The sequence below is a fragment of the Emys orbicularis genome, chromosome 1, assembly GCF_028017835.1.
Source record: "Emys orbicularis isolate rEmyOrb1 chromosome 1, rEmyOrb1.hap1, whole genome shotgun sequence".
Taxonomy (NCBI): Eukaryota; Metazoa; Chordata; order Testudines; family Emydidae; genus Emys; species Emys orbicularis.
In genome coordinates, this window is record NC_088683.1 from 337,039,279 (window position 1) to 337,059,444 (window position 20,166).

Below are 20,166 nucleotides of genomic sequence, written 5' to 3' on the forward strand. Positions count from 1 at the left end.
AGTCTGAAGAAGAGAAGACAGAGGGGACACGATAACAGTTTTCAAGTACATAAAAGATTTTTATGGAGGGAGAAAAATTGTTCTCTTTAACCTGAGGATAGGACAAGCAGCAATGGTCTTAAATAGCAGCAGGGTGGCTTAGGTTGGACATTAGGAAAAACTTCTTAACTGCCTAGGGAGGTTGTGGAATCTCCATCATTGGAGATTTTTAAGAGCAGGTTAGGCAAACACCTGTCAGGGATTGTCTAGATAATACTTAGTCCCATTGTGAGTGCAGGGGACTGGATTAGAAGACCTCTCAAGGTCCCATCTAACCCTATGATTCTACGCTTCAGTGCTACAGTGACACTGCCTGTAGTGCTTGTAGTGTAGACATACTCCAGGGCTCAAGTTGAGTACTCTTGGAGTTCTCTCTTCTGAACACCGCTTTTTGTGGGGATGACAGACTACTAGTGTTATTTTTAAACAGTTTTTGTATCTGATGCAAATTTAGTCATCTATAAGAAACAATAACTTAAGAGTTTTTACTGACTAACATTTGTGCCTCCCTCAGGCAGTCAGTAACATACCAGTAGTCTTTAAAATCCTGTTGCATCTCCCCCACCCCCTATGCCCCTCACTTCACTTTAGCAAAGCAAGCAATTAAAGATACTTTAAACGAGCAAAACTTTGCACAGCAGAGGGTCTGAACTCCTACTGCATTATGACTGCAGAGTGGAAGAATCAATTACGACTGACATGCAAACTCTGACTTGCTCAGCAACTCTGTATAAACAAACTGCAGCCTGGAGGAAGAACTACATAAATAGCTGCACTTTTATAATGTTCTCTTCCGGGTACCAATACAACCCTAACAACAAAAGCTGAGAAGCCACCCCACAATTTTATTTTTTTAAATTAAATAAAGAATCATTGGGTCTTTCAGACAGCATTACCACGTGTGACTAAAATTTGATTCACTAAGCTTCGATAGTAAGAGATCAAAGAGATAATATCTTTATTTTCCACAACAAATCAGTGTGGTCTACAGAGTTGATCAAGTATAGGCCCTTTCAGAGGCATATTAATGAATGGAAGTATCTTTGAGTAGAAGGATTTTAGAAACTTAATTCTAAGACTTCATATGGTCCGATTACTGAGACACTACAAAGTGAAACGGTGACTAAATTATCAAGATATTGTGAAATGGCAAATAGGGTTTTTTCCAGTGATTAGTCATTTGTTAGTGCCAGAAAATGTGCAGATCATCACCAACATCTTACAAAGAAATGTTAAATTTACAAACATCCCCATTACCTTACAATTACTTGAGCCTAACATCCTAGAGAGCTGAAATACTTGTTTTCTTTGAAAGAAAGCAGATTGTTTTCTAAATTACAAAATAACCAGATTCAGATTTATTACTGAACTTGTAGGATGACGTATGTGCTGCATTAAAACACAGTAAATTTGCTGCTTTTGAAAGGTCAAATTCAACTAAGACAGCACTAGGCTTCCATTCTTCCCAGCAAGCTGCTCTTGCAAGATGCTGAGCACCCTTGATACTTTGGAGTCCAAAAAACTCAACACCTTACAGGATCAAACCCACTTGGAATTTAAATCTATGCAAGTAAAACAGGTTTTATCCAGTAGGCCACGAAGTCTAGAAACAAAGTCTCTCTTAAACGTGACCTGCAAAAGAGGGAGGTGGGGGGAATTCCCCCAAACCCACCAATTTGGATGCTTTATATAATATATAAGGCAGGCATGGTGGATTTTTTTATTTTTTTTTTTTTTTTAAATAGAGGGGTTTTAAAAAAAAAAAGAGAGGGAAAGGAATGTGTTTCTTTTTACTTTAGAAATACCACAAATGTTAAGTCTTCCCTTTCCTTACCTTTGCTAGATGAGTCAGGGGGTCTCAGAGATGTATATTGTGAGAGTTCTCAGCCACTGACTGAAGGAGAAGAGGTGTTGAACCCTTGACAAATCTAGTCTAACCATTAAACCTAGACAGGTGTTAATAAAAACAACCCACTCAATTTTATACAGTCTGAATAAAAATGAATCCCCAACTCAATCAGGTTTATCTTCTTTGGGTCTTGTCCTAATCTTACTAGCTCTCCAGCCAGCCAGAGTCCTCCAAAATCAAGCAGAGAAGCTTTCAGACCTTTCACCACCTTTAAAAAACCCACAAGACTTTTTGTAGTTCACCTTGAAGACTAACATAAAAAACTTAACAGTGCATCTTTATACTGCTAGCTGACCAGCTGGTAGTATTCACAATGGCAAGAAAAGAATCTCATGGAGAAGTAAAAACTCCTAAAGGAGGGTATGTAATTTTCATGGACTTTTTAAAAAAACTTTTTATGGAAGAGACTAATCAAAGGGTGGCTTGTTTTAACATTGTCTTCAACTCTAATAGTCCATAAGTTTACAGTAGTAAGAAGGTGGTGAAAATAAAATGGGAAGGGGAAAAAACCTTCCACTTAAATTACTTAATTTTCTAATTACCAGGCCAACCAAACTTCCTCTAGCTCTAATATGCAACACTGTTTCCCCTCAGATTTTCAGTGAAAGGTGGAAAGCCAGCACTTAAACTTTAGGTAGTTTTATGTTAATGTTTACAGAGCACTTTGAAGTTGGAAAGTGCTATTAAATGGTCTCACTCCAAAGTGGAGACCTCTAAAGTATTTTATTGTTAAAGGGTGAAATTCACCTTGTCCCACCGGCCAATACAAGATTCTATGAACTGCTAAACCCCAGTTAAGGAAAGCAGTACCTATTCTCTATCCAAAAGGGTTTTTTTGTTTGTTTGTTTCTGAAGTATGCTAGGATTCATAGTAAATAGTGCATATTGTGGAAGAGTCTTGCAAACAGGGGTGTGTGTGTGTGTGTGTGTGTGTGTGTGTGTGTGTGTGTGTGTGTGTGTGTGTGTAGTCACTTTTCAATCATTACATCACATTTCCCAGTACATAGTCATTTTCGATACTTCACTGTGCAGATTACAATGGTTGTCTTGAAGTTACAAACTGGGGACTGAAAAGAGCTAGGCTGCCACACAAAACAATCCCATGCCAGTGGGACACTGCCATCTTCTCTACATTTTTTAGTGTTTGATCTAGTGCAGTTTTAAGAGTTCCAACCAGAAAGTCTTCCACTACTTCTCTTAGGAAACGGTTTCACATTCTAATAGACCTTACTTTAAGAAAGTTTTTCATGAATATCAACCTTTAATTTTCCTTTTCTTAATGTCATCCTACTACCCCCAGAAATATCCCTTTCTATCTCCCTATTGGTTTACTTTTCTTACCAAGAAACTCCATCTCAGCTATACAACCCATATGAGGCTTTTAGAAAACATTTTATCATGTCATAAGTGTCTAATTTTACAATATATTCAGAAGAAAAAAAAAGTATTTAACATTTCAGTTCCAACAGTTAATGAGAAAGGAAAAGGCATCCCTGAACAACACTATTTAAATAACTCTAATGTGGCTACACACAGACTCACAACAAAGCCCACCATAAATCAGAACCCTTTGCAGATAAACAAGCAATAGTCAATTACCTTTACTTGACTCCACTATAAAACAGTTCAGCACCAGTTTTGACTACCCAACATCAGAGTAATAATCCAGAACCAAACTCTCTACTAACACTGATGTAATCTTTTATCAGTCAGCGTGCCAGAGTCTAAGCAAAGGGGTTCTGGTGTCTCAATATGACACAGAAAAGTCTTATTAATGAAATTAAAGCAAAGGCCAAAATTGTTTTGAAGACAAAGATTTGTTTCCTTAGTAACTGGCATTGCTGACCTGCAGAATACTAGTAATGATTTTACTTCACAAGATAGCCATTAAATTAGCATCTAGATTTTATACAGTAACTTAAAATTGGGCTAGGTTTCAGGCAAACACAGCCTAAGTAGGCGAGTTAAAAACCAGCTGGTGTTTTAGTTGTGCTTGCCTGAGCCTTAAAATGTGAGCTTGAATTCATGAATGTATCTTTGAAGAGGCTAGGAAACAATGTTAAACCTTAATCTTACAGGATTCAAACTCCTGATATCCAGTAAAAACTGCCAGCATTGCTTCTGGTACTAATTTGCACACAAAAAGCCAGAGTACAAATCAAAACCAGTTTAGAATATTTTTAATTCCAACACAGCAAAAATATGTTTACTAGTCACCACTTTCATAACAGAGCATTACAACTTCCTATAAATTAAATGCTTAACACCAAACAGCTCCATACCTGACAAGTTTCAAAGTATACCTTTTAAACAAACTGAACTTAATTTAAAAAGCATTGTTTGATAGAATATGTTCAATCATTGTGTGGCATCTTAACTTTCCAACACTTAGGCTCCACCTAAGAGTTTTGTTTCATATTAATTTAACCCAAATTTGTCAGATTACTCCATGGGAGGTGTGGGCGATGACACAACGACTGCTGATTATGAAAATGTGTATTCACCCATAGACAAACATGTCCTGGTGGCATCTAGCCTAGGTATTTTACATGTGCTACTTGCATATGCCTCCCATGCAGACTTCCTGCATTCAACACCGTATTATTTTTAGAATTTACAAGAGGAAAATAAACCTTGATTTATTCAAGCTTTAGGAATTAAACATCCTTATGTGAAAGAGGATTTTTTTTCCTTACACAAAAAAGGTCACTATTAATGGGGAAATTCACCAACTTAAATATTTATTATATGTTTTAGCCACTTGAGATTTCCTAACATAGTAATGGCAAAACGAATTAGTTTTTACAACATAGAAAGAGCTGCGGACCCACAGCTTCAAGGGGTTAAACTAAATTCAATTACATCATTTGGATTTTTTCCTAAACTATGAAGGGAAACATATCACGGGATCTGAATACATGTAGAAAGAAGGAGAAACATCTTTATTTTTGGCCAACAGTACTCTAACTATTCACCTCTCTCTTTTTAGGAGAATCTGAGTGAATTTTAGCTCTGATGTGAAAGCATACAACTGCCTATAGTTAAATACTATGCTAGCTTCCACAGTTCATCTTGTACCCCAATCCTGACATAACATCCTTGCTATACCATTATTTGCCTCACCTGGCAACTAATTATGTCTGTGATATGTAGAGATGACTATTCAGAGCTAGGATCAATCATCTTGCTTCACTTCACCTGTGACCCAATTCAATCCCTGCGGTAAAATGTTTTAAAACACATCTAGTGTCCATAATAGGTTTACTTTTCCTCAAAAAACATTACTGGCAACCAAAGTAAGTGAATAAAGTAAATTAATACCTGCTTTGTTCTGCTCAGTATCAATTATGTAAAGTCATTAATTAGTGTGCAGCATTCATAAATCAGAGACATTGAACGATAAATTCGTTCTAAGTACCAAAGATTTTAAATAGGGTTGTCGAATAATTGCAGTTAACTCACGCGATTAACTGAAAAAAAAAATTCATCGTGATTAATTGTACTGGTAAACAACAGAATACCAATTGAAATTTATTAGATATTTCTGGATTTTTTTCTACATTTTCAAATGTATTGATTTCTATTATGTAAAGTGTACAGTGCTCACTTTATATTATTTTTGATCAAAAATATTTGCACTGTAAAAAATGATAAAAGAAACAGTATTTTTCAATTCACCTCATACAAGTACTGTAGTGCAATCTCTTTATCATGAAAGAGTAACTTAGAAATGTAGATTTTTTTTATTACATAACTGCACTCAGACAAAACAATGTAAAACTTTAGAGCCTACAAATCCACTCAGTACTGCTTCTTGTCCAGCCAATTGCTAAGATAAACAAGTTTGTTTACATGGAAGGGGGATACTACTGCCTGCTTCTTATTTACAATGTCACCTGAGAGTGAGAACAGGCGTTCACATGGCGGCACTTTTGTAGCCGGCATTGCAAGGTATTTACGTGCCAAATATGCTAAACATTCGTATACCCCTTCATGCTTCGGCCATGTGAATGCCTGTTCTCACTTTCAGGTGACATTGTAAAACAAGAAGCAGGCAGCATTATCTCCTGCAAATTGTAACCAAACTTGTTTGTCTGAGTGACTGGCTGAACAAGACATAAGACTCAGTGGACTTGTAGGCTCTAAAGTTTTACATTGTTTTGTCTGAGTGCAGTTATGAAACAAACAACAAATCTACATTTCTAAATGATTCTTTCATGATAAAGAGATCGCACTACAGTACTTGTATGAGATGAATTGAAAAATACTATTTGTTTTTTTACAGTGCAAATATTTTTAATCAAAATTAAAGTTAACACTCTACGCGTTTTATTCTGTTGTAATTGAAATCCATATATTTGAAAATGTAGAAAATATCCAAAAATATTTAAATAAATAGTATTCTATTATTGTTTAACAGTGCAATTAATCACAATTAATTTTTTTAATTGCACAATTAAGTGCAATTATTTTTTTTTAATTGCTTGACAGCCAAAGTTTAAAACTCTTAAATCTTAAAGTTATTGCTTTACTTCTTATGGAAGGGGGAAGAGATGGGTTTTATGATGGGGTATGTGATGAAGGCTGCCACTAATAAGGAGATAGTGAAAATGCTACCACTTACCAATAATGTTTAATATAAAAAAGAAGAATGTTATAATTAGTAGCTAATACCACTATTACTTGAATGGCAACTTCCAAATTGGCATCCTTTTGTTAATTTACAGCTTTCTATAGAGCAGCAATTATCTATTCTATGTTTGATGGGTTACAGATTATTATTCCTCCCATGCTGTGAGCCAGAGGAGTATTAAACAATTCAACTGTCCTTTTTCCTAGCCTCTGAGAATGATAGAGGGGGGATAGGATGGTTAGAAGATTTATACCAAACTTTTGTTTGCCTTTAAGGAGAGTTCAAGAACCCAGCAAATAAAAGTGCTTCCCTGGTGGCAACACTTGTTCCCAGAAAACTTGGTGCGACAGTACTTGAGCAACCAGGGCATGCAACAATTTTTCTTCATAAATGCATCAGTGTCTCTTTCACTGCATGAAAGTCTGATTAATCCTTTAATAAGCAGTCCCCATCTAAGAAATGTATCAAACTTTGTAACCACTGTTACGGATACTCACAGCCTCTTTAAGACTTCCCATTAGAAAACACTGATAATTGACTAATTAATGCTACGTGATAATTTGTGCTTGTTAACATGTTACAGTATATTTTAAATCAGAGTAACGCCAACTGAATACAAAGCTGAACTTAAATTCAATTTGGGGAATCCAAAATGTGAGCAATATTATAAAGAAATGAAAAACATTTTCTTTTTAATCTATATTAAAGCAAAATTACATTGTTCTTCAAATAATATCAGAGGCAGTTTTACATCAGTGCTTCCAGGGGATTTTAAAGTTGTAGTTTTACATGTTCAAAAAAAAAAAAAAAAAAAAAAAAAAAAAAAAGTTTTGCTTTTCACCCTTAATACTACTTAAAGAAAATGGTAGTAATGTGATCGTGTTATTGTTCTAAAATATGCTCCTATAGTTAAACACGGGGAATCGCATCCCTTCAATGTACATGCACAGCTCCTATTAAGGTTAATGGGAGCTGTATTCACAACTGCTGAGCCTTGCTTCCCATACAGCATTAATATTTGGCTCGCAATGAGGGCCTGCTCCAGTGCCCATTGAAGTCAATGGAATGATAAAGTCCTCATTGAAGTCAATACTTATCAGGCCCCTACAAAGCACAAACGTTGTTCTTAGGAAAATAGAAATTTTTGAGTACAAAGTCATTTTAAAATTATATAAATGAACAACCAATGAAAAAATATTAGTGTGAATCCCCAAAAGTGTATCTATTTTTAATTAAGATTTTTTCCCAGGGAGCCATCACAATTCATTGTAATTTCACAACTTGATGCCAATTGTCCAGTTTTCCTTTGGAACAAAATGGAAACTTATAAAAGGAAAACACATTTTAAATGTTTTATTCATACTTCCATGAGATGTAATGTTAGTTTGCATGGTCTCTATTATCTTAACTTTTTTTATACAGTACTACAAAAATACTGCATATGGCAGAGTATTCAACACAGGGATACTATCAGTGCTCTTGCATTTTCTTTTTGAAAGCAGTGAGGTATTGTGTGTCATTCTTTCCATTGATGCCCACCCACTGAGCTTAGTGCAAGTTCTTTACAGAGCATTAAAGACATACTTTCATCTTTCTCCCAGCTCACTCTCAAGACAAATAGACTTGCCCTTCCCCCCAAATATGGAAATACTTTGTGCAACTGCAGTTTCAAAATAATTTTGCAGCATCAATATCACAGAGAAATATTAAAGGCTTTTCATTTTTAAAGGATAAAGAAGTCATCTTATTGTATATAATACTATTTTCCAAAACCAAGAAATGTAACTCATCAGGAACACACACAAGTTAAGAATTTTTAAATGTAACACACACAAGTATATTTCCTTCTTTTAGTTACCCGAGTTTGTTGTGAAATTAGCTAATATAAATGTGTTTTTTTAAATCTTGGGGAAGCTGGCTGATATACAATGCATCGTAAACACTGCAGAAAACTTAAAAAAAATAGTCAGGAATCAATGTTATGAACATGAAATTAAGTTTTTATTTGTACTCTGGCTTACATATAGCTCAGTAGAGTGAGAGTAGTAAAAACTTATACTGCTTTTTAATAGCACAAGTATAAAAAAATAGCCTAAACCTATCATAAGCAGTAGTTACAATTTTAGTCTCCAACAGTACTGTTCAATTAATTTCAGAATGAACCTGAGCTGTGTACTGAGCAGGGCGAAGAACTTCAGAGAAGCTCCATTAATTATGTTGCTGAATACGTACTTCATCTGTACACTAAGGTACTACATTCAATTTAATGTCACCTTGGATCCAAATAGACCAACAAACATTTTCTGGCCCAGAAAACTGAGGTCAGTTCTTCCTTGTTTTTGTATAAGTGCTGAGGAAGAATGGGAGAGAAATGTAACAGCAGTGTCAATCACTTTATTAGGTCCTTTACCTTTCTATATTACAAATCACATAAAAGCAAAGAATCAAGCTGCATTATTGTTTTAAGGGCCTTTAGTTCCATATTAGATCAAATTACCTGCATCTATCCCTAACTCTGTACAGAACATGTAAGAAATACACAGCTAGCAATAACCCATCTGATAAGAGATCTTATAAAAGGTTAATGGTAATGGTAAATATCACTGAAAACCAACTTAGCTTTATTCAGGAAGTCACAGAACACTTCATAAAGACAATAGGAAGCTGTTGATAAACTGCGTGGAAGAACTGCTTCCTGCAGGAAAAGCAACTACAAGACAGCTGGACTGAGCAATAGCAGTTTCCTCACTGGGAGAGGGGAAGGGGTATTACACCACTTTTGTAGGAATTAAGTGGACTGTGTTGTATGATTTAAAACAGCCCAGTGTTGAATATAAAATAAGCAAATCACACCAGAAATTACATCTAACATACGGATTTCCCCTTTTGAAAAGTGTTGACTGCTATTACTGCAGCAATGCATTTTATCTCTTGCCCAGAGGTTGAGCTGGTAGCGCCCCTTCATAGTTCATTGAAATGTCAACCTACCACTGGCCAACAGGAAGTGCTTCAAAAGCCATGTGATTGACACACTGACCAATTATGCAATCTTTATTTTATATTCAGTCCATTCTGAAACACTCCTGCTCTGCATGTTAATATTGTGCAGGCTAACATCTGACTACTTACTAAGGAGACAATACTTATTTTACCACTGATGAACTCTAGCTACATTTCACAGAAGTTTGCAGCTTTAATGAAGTATAAATGCTACCACCCATGACAGGAATGTGTTTGCCTCACCGCTCTAACTCTGCTTCAATTACACTATAGAATAATTATGCTAATAAAACTCCTGGTTATAAGGGTGATATGAATATTAATGAAGTATTGGACCACCACTTACACATGAAGTTTAAATGATGATGCTGAAATGGACTAATGTAAGAATGCCGGATGTTGGGATTTCAAAACTGGATCCTAACTCAGAATATCCCAGACTGATATATGAGTACAAGAGTTGGTCACTAGAACATTTGGCTATTTTGGGTCATTTTCTCACCTGCCTCTCCCATTGTGAAAATTGTTGCATTTGCAGTTCTTGATCTTTTCATCAAGTGAAATTTCCATACTGTATTTAACCGTCCACAGGATAGACAGATTTGAATTTAATTTTTTTATATAGTGTATAATTTTGATGGCTATCACTATTTTAAGCACTTTTTTTATTTTTCTCTAAGTTGCATAAAATAATGGGTTTTAAGCTTTTTAAAATTTTTATCGATTTAAATTTTCACAGTTGTGTGAAATTATGGGGAGTAAGACAATGGGGGTCAAAAAGTTAAAACTTTTAACCATTAAAACACAAATTGTCATCATATGTCAAAATATACAAAGTAAATATCCTTAAATAAAACTTTTTTTTCCAAACAGCATTTTTCTTACTTTGCCTATCTATAAATTTGAATTATCATGACAGGAAATATCTGTCTTTGGTTTGGATGTGTATGGTTAAATCTATGTTTATCAACATTTATTGATAAAAAACTAGTCCTTCCAAGCATAAGTATAGGGTGTACTACGATACACCATAAGGCTGACTAACAACTGAAGATATGTCTAATACTTTCACCTATTCTGTATAAATGTACAGTACTTCTATTTACCAATTTACCAGAAAGGATCATGCTTTCATGGAATGGCTTCAGAATGGGGCAATAGGTACAAAAAGCAACAATACCAAGCTAATGAAGAGGCTGAATACCTGGAAGAGGGGCCAAAACTCTGCATATTGTAGAGGGAACCAATTATTCACAGATTCCAAGGCCAGAAGAGAACATTGTGATCATCTAGTCTGATCTCCTGTCTAACACAGGCCAGAGAACTTCCCCAAAATAACACCTACAGCATATCTTTTAGAAAAACATCCATTCTTGATTTTAAAATTGTCAGCAATGAAGAATCCACCACAACCCTTGGTAAAATGTTCCAGCGGTTAATTACTCTCGCCGTTAAAAATGTACGCCCTGATTCCAGTCTGAATGTGTTTAGTTTCAACTTCCAGCCATTGGATGATGTTTTACCTTTTTCTGCCAGACTGAAGAGCTATTATTAAATATTTGTTCCCCTTATAGATACTTATACCTGGAATCAAGTCAACCCTTAATCTTCTAAACATATTGAGCTCACTGAGTCTATCAGGCATATTTTCTAATTCTTTAATCATTCTTGTGGCTCTTCTCTGAACACTCTTCAAATTATCAACATCCTTCTTGAATCTGGACCCCCAGAACTAGACACAGTATCCAGCAGCAGTCACACCAGTGCCAAATACAGAGATAAAATAACCTCTCTTCTCCTACTCAAGATTCCCTTGTTTATGCATCCAAGGCTCAACAAGCCCTTCTGGCCATAGCATCACACTGAGAGCTCATGTTAAGCTAATTATCCACCATGACCCCCAAATCTTTTTCAGTCACTGCTTCCCAGAATAGAGTCCTCCATCCTGTAAATATGGCCACATTCTTTGTTCCTAGATGTATGAGAGCACAAAAGTCATATTAACAGCAAAAGTCTGGATACACTTATGTTTTGAGAAAACTCAAAGTATAAATAGACAAACTGCCAGTTTAAATCAGCTTCCAGGACCTATATATGTATTCTATCTAAAGTTCAAAATAACTGTTTTAAGAAAACTTCTGAAATATACATTAGCTTGTGCTAAAAGGAATTCTTCAAAAAAATTATTTACTGTATGTTTTTGAAATAGCCAAAGTGTTTCACTGGTACTCAGGTTATAAAGATAACACAAGCAATTCTGAACTGCAATGAGGCTTGTGAGTTACACCTGTAGACAGTGTTATAAGACCTATTAGGGACAACAAATGCTGATCTTCAAGTGTGAACAGAGCCTTCTGAACTATCCTCATCAGACTCTCCCAAAGCACAGAATCACCCAAGGAAAGTAGAAAGAAAACAGCCTATTAAGCTGTTGAAAATCTCCCCAGGTCAGCATGTGACCCAGCAGGGAGAGGTTCAAAAAGTACAGCCTTTATTTTTCTTCCTAACAACCTGGTTTGTTTCCACTCTTTTCCCCTTCAAGACACATCCTTCACAGCTAGCAGCTCTTTCAATCATTTACTTTGGATGTCTGCTTGAGAACAAACGACCTTGCTCATGCAGATGAGTTTGCCAGACTTGTGTGTACTTTCCAGTCTCAGGCTCTTTATTGTTCTTGCTGAAACCTGACCCTTTGAAATGGATACCAGGACACCAAGAAAGGACAAAAAAGAAAACTTGCAGAAAAAAGGAAAAGATTTTCTGTAGTAATAATGAAACTGTAGAAAAGCTTTCCAAGATCAAATCCTTCCCTCTGCTTTCACCTGAATGAGCATAATTAAAGAATCAATTATAAAAGTGTATTTAAGTGTAAAGACATTTAGCATCTCTTATAAAGCAATAAAACCCTTTCTATAAAATTGAAATAGTCAACAATTACTAAAAATAGTAAGAAACACTAGCAATTGCGCAATTTTAAATCCATTACATTTGATCTGAATTAGCAGACTGTTGTGTTTGCAGTTTTGCCCTATTATATAAGCTAGTTCGTAAGAGTAGTACAGTAAAAAAAACGGTTTTGATCTAATTTCAAAATGTATGTTGAGCTCCTCAAGGCCAGTGGGAAATAGTCTCAGCTGGTGTAAACTTGCCTAATTCCAAAAAGTTCAAAGGTGCAATGCCAATTTACACCAGCTGAGGATCTGGCCTAACGTGTATTATTCAGTTACATCGACAAAAATCACAGCTACATACTCTTTGGCTACTGCCTATTTTTGGGTTCTTAACACAGAATAATCTCCCAAAGAATTCAGGCTTGAATACTTTATTTTGGTCAACATGACACAGAAGTTTACAATAATCTTAAAGCAAGCAAGGTATGACTATACAAATGCTTTATTTGGTTCAAGTAAACTAGGATTATATATATGCTTTATTTTCCCTAAATTCAAAATGGCAAATAATGGGCTACTTGGAGCCTCCCAGTTTAACAAAATGCTAAAAATAAGTACAAGAAAATGCTAAAAATACAGTCCAAGTATTTGAGGGCCAATTATATGTTGGGGTGCTCACTCTTTCAGAGAGGAGGATAGGCTCCTGCTGCTTTAGAAACTATACCGTATAAAAGAAAAACACTCCCTAATGGATTATATATCACACTGCTGGCATGTGTAAGCTCTGGTCAGTTATAGAAAAGGTTTCAGAGTAGCAGCCGTGTTAGTCTGTATCCGCAAAAATAACAGGAGTACTTGTGGCACCTTAGAGATTAGTCTCTAAGGTGCCACAAGTACTCCTGTTATTTTTATAGAAAAGGGTATACTAATTTCAGTATAGGAAAAAAGCCATGTGTGCATGAGTAAGGAGCAATTTTCAAGAATTTTATGAATTTTCCCTCTCAAGCCAAACAATGTAAATTAATTTTAAGAACTATAAACTCCAATCCTGTAATCAGATCCATGTGCCAATGGACTCCGCATGGGCGCGGGAGTCTGCATGCGTGGATCTGAATGCATAATCAGTGCCTATATCATTGCACTTTGAACAATCAGATCAATCCTTTACTCCTCTCACTACAATATCTGCGCCAAAGTTATTTAACATTTTTAACATCCATTTTATAGCAATTTGTGTGACATTTCCATTTATTTTGGCCTGAAGGAGAACTTTATGCAATTCAAAATATCATTATATACATCCAAGTGATTTTTAAAACACAAACACAGAAAACAACCACATCATATTTAATACAAACCAAGAATAAAACATGTTTAAAACACACAGGATTTTCATAAGAGCCGAGCACTCTCATCTCCAATTGAAGTCAGTGAAAACTGCAGGTGCTCAGTACTATTGAAAATCATGCCCTATAGCAGGGGTCGGCAACCTTTCAGAAGTGGTGTGCCGAGTCTTCATTTATTCACTCTAATTTAAGGTTTCGCATGCCAGTAATACATTTAAACGTTTTTAGAAGATCTCTTTCTCTAAGTCTATAATATATAACTAAACTATTGTTGTATGAAAAGTAAATAAGGTTTTTAAAATGTTTAAGCTTCATTTAAAATTAAATTAAAATGCAGAGCCCCCTGGACTGGTGGCCAGGACCTGGGCAGTGTGAGTGCCACTGAAAATCAGTTCGCGTGCCGCCTTCGGCATGCGTGCCATAGGTTGCCTACCCCTGCCCTATAGTTTTAAAATACATTTTACACTAAATGAACTTTAGTAAAGATGCAGCGATTCCTACACACAGAGATTCTTAAACATGGAACACAAACTTTGTTAGGAAATACAGCTAACATTTTTTCAAATAGATTTTACTTACTTCAGAAAATATCTCTGGCCAGATGGCGTCTTAGCCATCTCCCAACCTGGTGGCAGAGGTACATCATCAGGAATCTCAAATGAAGACTGGCGGAGATGTTGAGAAGAAGGTGCAGCTCCAGGACCAGTCACTACTCCAGAGGGGGTAAGTGTCCCTGGAGAGACAGCTCCTAGCTGCAGCGAAGCTGGAGAGGAATGAGCTCGGACATGTTGAGGAGTCAAGGCTCCTGCTGACCCTGCATCAGTGCTGGCCTGTCAGGAGTTAAATTGTTATAAGATATTTTACTTCAACAGAAACATGCCTGTTGGAATACAACCTACTTTTAACTTACTGAATGTTTTCTAGACAAGCAGGCAGATATGTTTTTTCTAAAATTCTACTTATTCTGAAGTTGCTAACATTCAAGGATGTAGCCCAAAGTAGATTACTTGAGAGCTAGCTTGCAAAACTTTTACATATACCTGTAGAATATTAATTTTAAAGGTTTCTCATTCTTGTTTAGTTTTACTTTGTACGCATATAAAAAGCCATTTTCTTTGTGAGGATCATACCTTAAGGCAGGGGTGGGCAAACTTTTTGGCCTGAGGGCCGCATCGGGTTTCCAAAATTGTACGGAGGGCCGGGTAGCAGAGGCTGCGCCTCCCCAAACAGCCAGGTGTGGCCCGGCCCCCGCCCCCTATCTGACCCCTCCTGCTTCTCGCCCCCTGACGCCCCCCCCCCGGGACTCCTGCCCCATCCAACCCCCCGTTCCCTGTCCCCTGACTTCCCCCCGCCACCCCATCCTCTCATTCCTGACTGCCCCCCCGGGGACCCTTGCCCTATCCAAGCTTCCCTTCTCCCTGTCCCCTGACCACCCCCAGAACCTCGGGCCCTGACTGCCCCCTGCTGTCCCATCCAACCCTCCCTCTCCTTCCTGACTGCCCCCTGGGCACCCCTGCCCCCATTCTACCCCCCTGTTCCCCGCCCTCTGACCACCCCAACCCCTATCCACACACCCACCTCCTGACCACCACCCCGAACTCCCCTGCCCTCTATCCAACCCCCTCTCCCCCCTGCTCCCTTACTGCACTGCCTGGAGCACCGGTGGTTGGCGGCGCTACAGCCACGCTGCCCAGAGCACCAGGACAGGCAGCCGCGCCGCCCGGCTGGAGCCAGCCACGCCTCCGCGCAGCACAGGGCACCGGGTTAGGCCCTGGCTCTGCAGCTGCGCTGCCCCAGGAGCTTGCATCCCCGCTGCCCAGAGCATTGCACCAGCGGCAGAGCAAGCTGAGGCTGCAGGGGAGGGGAACAGCAGAAGGGGGCCGGGGGCTAGCCTCCAGGGGCAGGAGCTCAGGGGCAGGGCAGGGGGCCATAGTTTGCTCACCTCTGCCTTAAGGCCTGATCTTATCCCCATTCTTCAAAGGGTACTCCTGTCATGCCTGATTCACAATTCCCTTGCATACTGAATTGGTGGAAATGACTATGCAAAGTGGGTGTAAACTACTACTCTGGATTGTTGGTGTTTTACACCTATCCTGCACAGATGTAAATGACTACTCAAGCCCACTGGTTTCAATGGGAGTTCCACATGAGTAGTGACTACAAATTGGGCTCCAAAGGACTATTTCATAACAGTGCAAGATATGATATGCAAAAAAAGGGCTCCCAATCTTCAAGTAAACTGTACTTTAATTGTATGTATGGTGCGTATAAAAAGGGAGCAGCACTAGCTACAGCCAGAATGTGGACAAACAAATCAAATTTTCCACAAACATCTCTGCAAACCTTCCTCAACCCTGGCCCACAAAAAACCTTGGGTCTCTCTTGACCTGAGGACAGTGAATCATGTTAAACTGTGTCGTTTTTCCTGATATGGATACAAATCCACGGAGAACAAAAAAATAGCTATGAAAACTATATTTAAATGTTGACATATTATATATATATATATATAAGGGCATTCACTTCCCATGTACAGTAGGATAATTTGCACTCCTACATTTTATTACGTAAATGTCAGCCCTTGCCATACCACTGTACCTAGGTATTGCAGAATACATGGGGCTCATTTATGAACTCAGATGTGTACTCACCCCATTTCTCATTAAATCAGCTACTGTGCCTTATGATGTAATAGAATGCAAACTCTCAAAAGCAGAATTTGGCCTATGTTACACAATTATCCAGTGTCTGCATTTTGCTAAAATTTGCAAAAGCAACCATGTATTGGAAGGACATAACTCACTCAAACGTGAAGTATTTGGTTTTTTGGATTTTAACCAAAGACTTAATATTTTCCTTACACCCCCCCCCCCAAAAAAAAATAAATCCCAAGGTGGATATTCTTATGGCAGTATCAGACAAGAGCCAAGGAAAAAGGATACCATCACAATCATTTTAAAATGAAAAGGTCAACAATGAACCCAATAATCCTATGGCTTCAACTGGCTTTTAACTACATGATTTACTACAATATATTGTACTAAAACCAGCCAGCACCAAGGAACAAAGATTTTAGCTAAATTGTACTCTAGTAGCATTTGCAATGTACACACACAGCCCCCAAGCTTTAAGGTGCATGCTATATGGATAGATATTAATAACATGCACCTCATACAATACATTTCAAATATGTAATATACTTAGCTGCATTTACTGTTGTCTTAATATGTACTCAACAGTATACATGATTACAGCATCTAGCTATAAATGATTGCTGAATACCTATTAGTACACATTTGTGCATAAGAACACCATGATAAAACTTGCATAGTAAAAATAGTTATAAAAAGTATTAGCTGTACACGTAGTAACCTTCTTCCCAAATCTCAAGAGTTCAAATGGGCTGTTACCACCCACTCCAAATGGGACTGACTCTGTGAATCATCATCAATAATTCATAGTTCTATAAATTACAAGCAAGCAAGAATCTAGAAATAACCCACCCCCACCGCTTTCTATTTTCTTTGCAGTCCTTTAACTCAGGGGTTCTCAAACTGGGGGTCAGGACCCCTCAGGGGGTCACGAGGTTATTATATGGGGGGTTGCGAGCTGTCAACCTCCACCCCAAACCCCACTTTGCCTTCAGCATTTATAATGGTGTTAAATATATAAAAAAGTGTTTTTAATTTATAAGGGGGGGGTCGCACTCAAGAGACTTGCTATGTGAAGGGGTCACTAGTAAAAAAGTTTGAGAGCCACTGCTTTAACTTAAAGACTAGACTGTGTTTTTTTGTTTTTGTTTTTTTAATATTTGGGAAATGAATCAACTCCTGGGCTGAGAGGATATATGCCAAGGCTTAGCTTGGAGTAAATTTTTTTACAGCTGAGTTATAAATCCTTCCAAACCGGAGTTTAATAATGGAAATGTTGACAGACCCTTAACTACAGGAGTACCAGGCACCAGTGTAATACAGAGCAAATCTCTTTTCTATTGGCTACACAGATAAAGTGACAATAGCTTACAATAAAATCTATTTTATAACTTAGCAACAAAGTTCATTGCTTAATAAAAACATTTGAGCAGAGAGGCAGTTTACAAAAATTTAGTAAACAGCAGCCTAAACATTAACTTTTAGTCATATGTGTATCAACACTTCAATCTTGGCACATGAGTCAAACTGCTTAAAGAACAAACACTGTTAGAGACTTATTATGGGCCCAATCCTGCAACTCTTTTTCAGCCTGTACTTTAGGCCTGCAGGCTTGTGCCCTGTGTGTTCAGACTACAGGACTGCAGCAGGCAAGTTATTTCAGTCCAATCTGCAGATATTGTTAATTTAATGGTACTTCAGTAAAGCCGAAAGGTGATTAGTACCAACAGGGACAGAAAAACCAATGCACTGGAATTAGCTTCTGATGTGGGAAATTTAATCCTACGGAGTGCAATGATGAAATGGTGGAAAAGCCACATCCATATTGTTTTTTTAAAAAGTTTGGACACAATCCCTCTATCTTCCTCTCCTCCTCATCCTCCACACAGATAAATAAACAGTGTGAAGATTACATCAGAGAACCAAATCCTTGTGTTCTTTCAAGTGAAAGATTTCTAAGATTAATTTCAGGGGCTTTAAATCCCCCTCTCTCGACAAAAGCTGGAAAACAAGAGAGCAATTATTGGGTGCCCAAGTAGGCTGCTGGGGAGTGAGAGGCCCTGGTGGGAGACAGGGCCTAATGTGAACAGCACAAAAATCAGCTGCTCAGACTGGTAACTCCTGCTCAGAACTATTTACAAGATTTCCCAACTAAAATCCCTAAGGATCCCAGAAAGCAGGCAGGAAGAGGGGCGCACCCCCCCTAATAAACGGGGGAACTGCCCCACAACACTCCACAAAAAAGGGAGTGAGCCCCCTGCAAAACTCCTGAATGCAAAAGTGGAAGGCGCTCCTCTCTCTCTCACACACACACGCGGAGGGGGCGCTCCCCCCTACCCCCCCCCCACACACAGAGGAGCGCTCCCCCCCACACACACAAGGGGGGCGCAGGGGAGCGCTCCCCCCCCCACACACACAAGGGGGGTGGAGGGGGGGCGCCCCCCCCCACAGGAGAGGAGAGGAGGGGGGCGCCCCCCCCCACAGGAGAGGAGAGGAGGGGGGCGCTCCCCCCCCCACACACAGGAGAGGAGAGGAGGGGGGCGCTCCCCCCCACACACAGGAGAGGAGAGGAGGGGGGCGCTCCCCCCCCACACACAGGAGAGAAGAGGAGAGGAGAGGAGGGGGCGCTCCCCCCCCACACAGGAGAGGAGAGAAGGGGGGCGCTCCCCCCCACACACACAGGAGAGGAGAGAAGGGGGGCGCTCACGATAGCGGCAGGAGAGCTCCCAGCTGCGCCCCCGCCCGGCCGCCCCCCTCACCTGGCGGGAGTGGGCCTTGGGCTCGGGCGGCTTGAAGAAGGAGTCGGGCAGCTTGCGGAGCCGCATGGGCAGCGTGTGCGGCACATTGGCGCCCTTGGGGTTCATCACCGCGTTGAAAAGCGCCTCCAGGTCGGTCTCCGAGTCGCCCCGCACATGCACGATCTGGTGCCCGGCCGGAGGAGGCCCCGCGCCCGGGGTCTGCCCCGCGCCGGACGGGGCGCCCGGCGGCGGCGCCTGTTGCTGCGCCGGGGGCTGCGCTTGCTGCTGAGGCTGCCCGGGATCCATGGCTCCGCGTCCGTACCGGGGCTCGGCGACTCAGAGCCCGGGCTCCCCACCCCACATGCCCCGCTGCCCAGGCTGGGGCTCCCCCGCTGCTGCTGCTCAGCCTCCCACAGCCGGAAAACACAACCGGCGGCAGCAACTGGCAAAACAAGCCCGACCGAGCAGCAACTTCCCCGAGCCCGGCCCAGCCCGGCCGGCGCCTCTGTCCCGGCGGCGGAAACTAACTCACACAACACACTAAACAAAAGTTCTGAGATGTGCCCGCCCGCATCACTCCCCAGCCAGCTCCGCCCCTTGCGAGCCCGCCCGTACCGTATCCTACAGCCAGCCTCTAGCAGAGTCCTGCTGCGCCCGCCCGCACAGAATCCAGTCAGAGGCGCCGGTTCCTTCTGCGCCCGCCCGCACGGAATCTGGCAGACTCAGTGGCCGCTATCAAGTCCTGCGCGGACTGCTGCCCGCACAACATCCAGGAGAGCCAGCCCTTTTGCACCCGCCCGCCTCACTTTTCAAGCATCTACTCCCGCCCGCCTGCGCTTCCCTGCAACGCAGAAGTCCATGCATCGAAAAGTTAAAAATAAATTCCTCCAAACTTCCAGACTCCTGTTGCGCCCCTCCCCCCCCCGACCTCAGCGCCGGAATTGGGAAGGAAAAATAGC

The 20,166-nt window shown here is 40.0% G+C and overlaps 1 protein-coding gene across 4 annotated transcripts in view; it reads right to left on the reverse strand.

The window, feature by feature from the left end:
- YAP1 (Yes1 associated transcriptional regulator) overlaps window positions 1–19,513 on the reverse strand; it is a 148,073-nt gene extending 128,560 nt beyond the window's left edge. For all 4 annotated transcript variants that reach the window (XM_065406206.1, XM_065406198.1, XM_065406188.1 and 1 more), the window contains exons 1-2: window positions 19,229–19,513; window positions 14,398–14,648 (exon numbers count right to left, since the gene is read on the reverse strand). In XM_065406206.1, coding sequence (XP_065262278.1) covers window positions 14,398–14,648; window positions 19,229–19,513 — 536 coding nt within the window. The remainder of the gene's footprint in view (window positions 1–14,397; window positions 14,649–19,228) is intronic.
- Window positions 19,514–20,166: the final 653 nt, after the last annotated feature.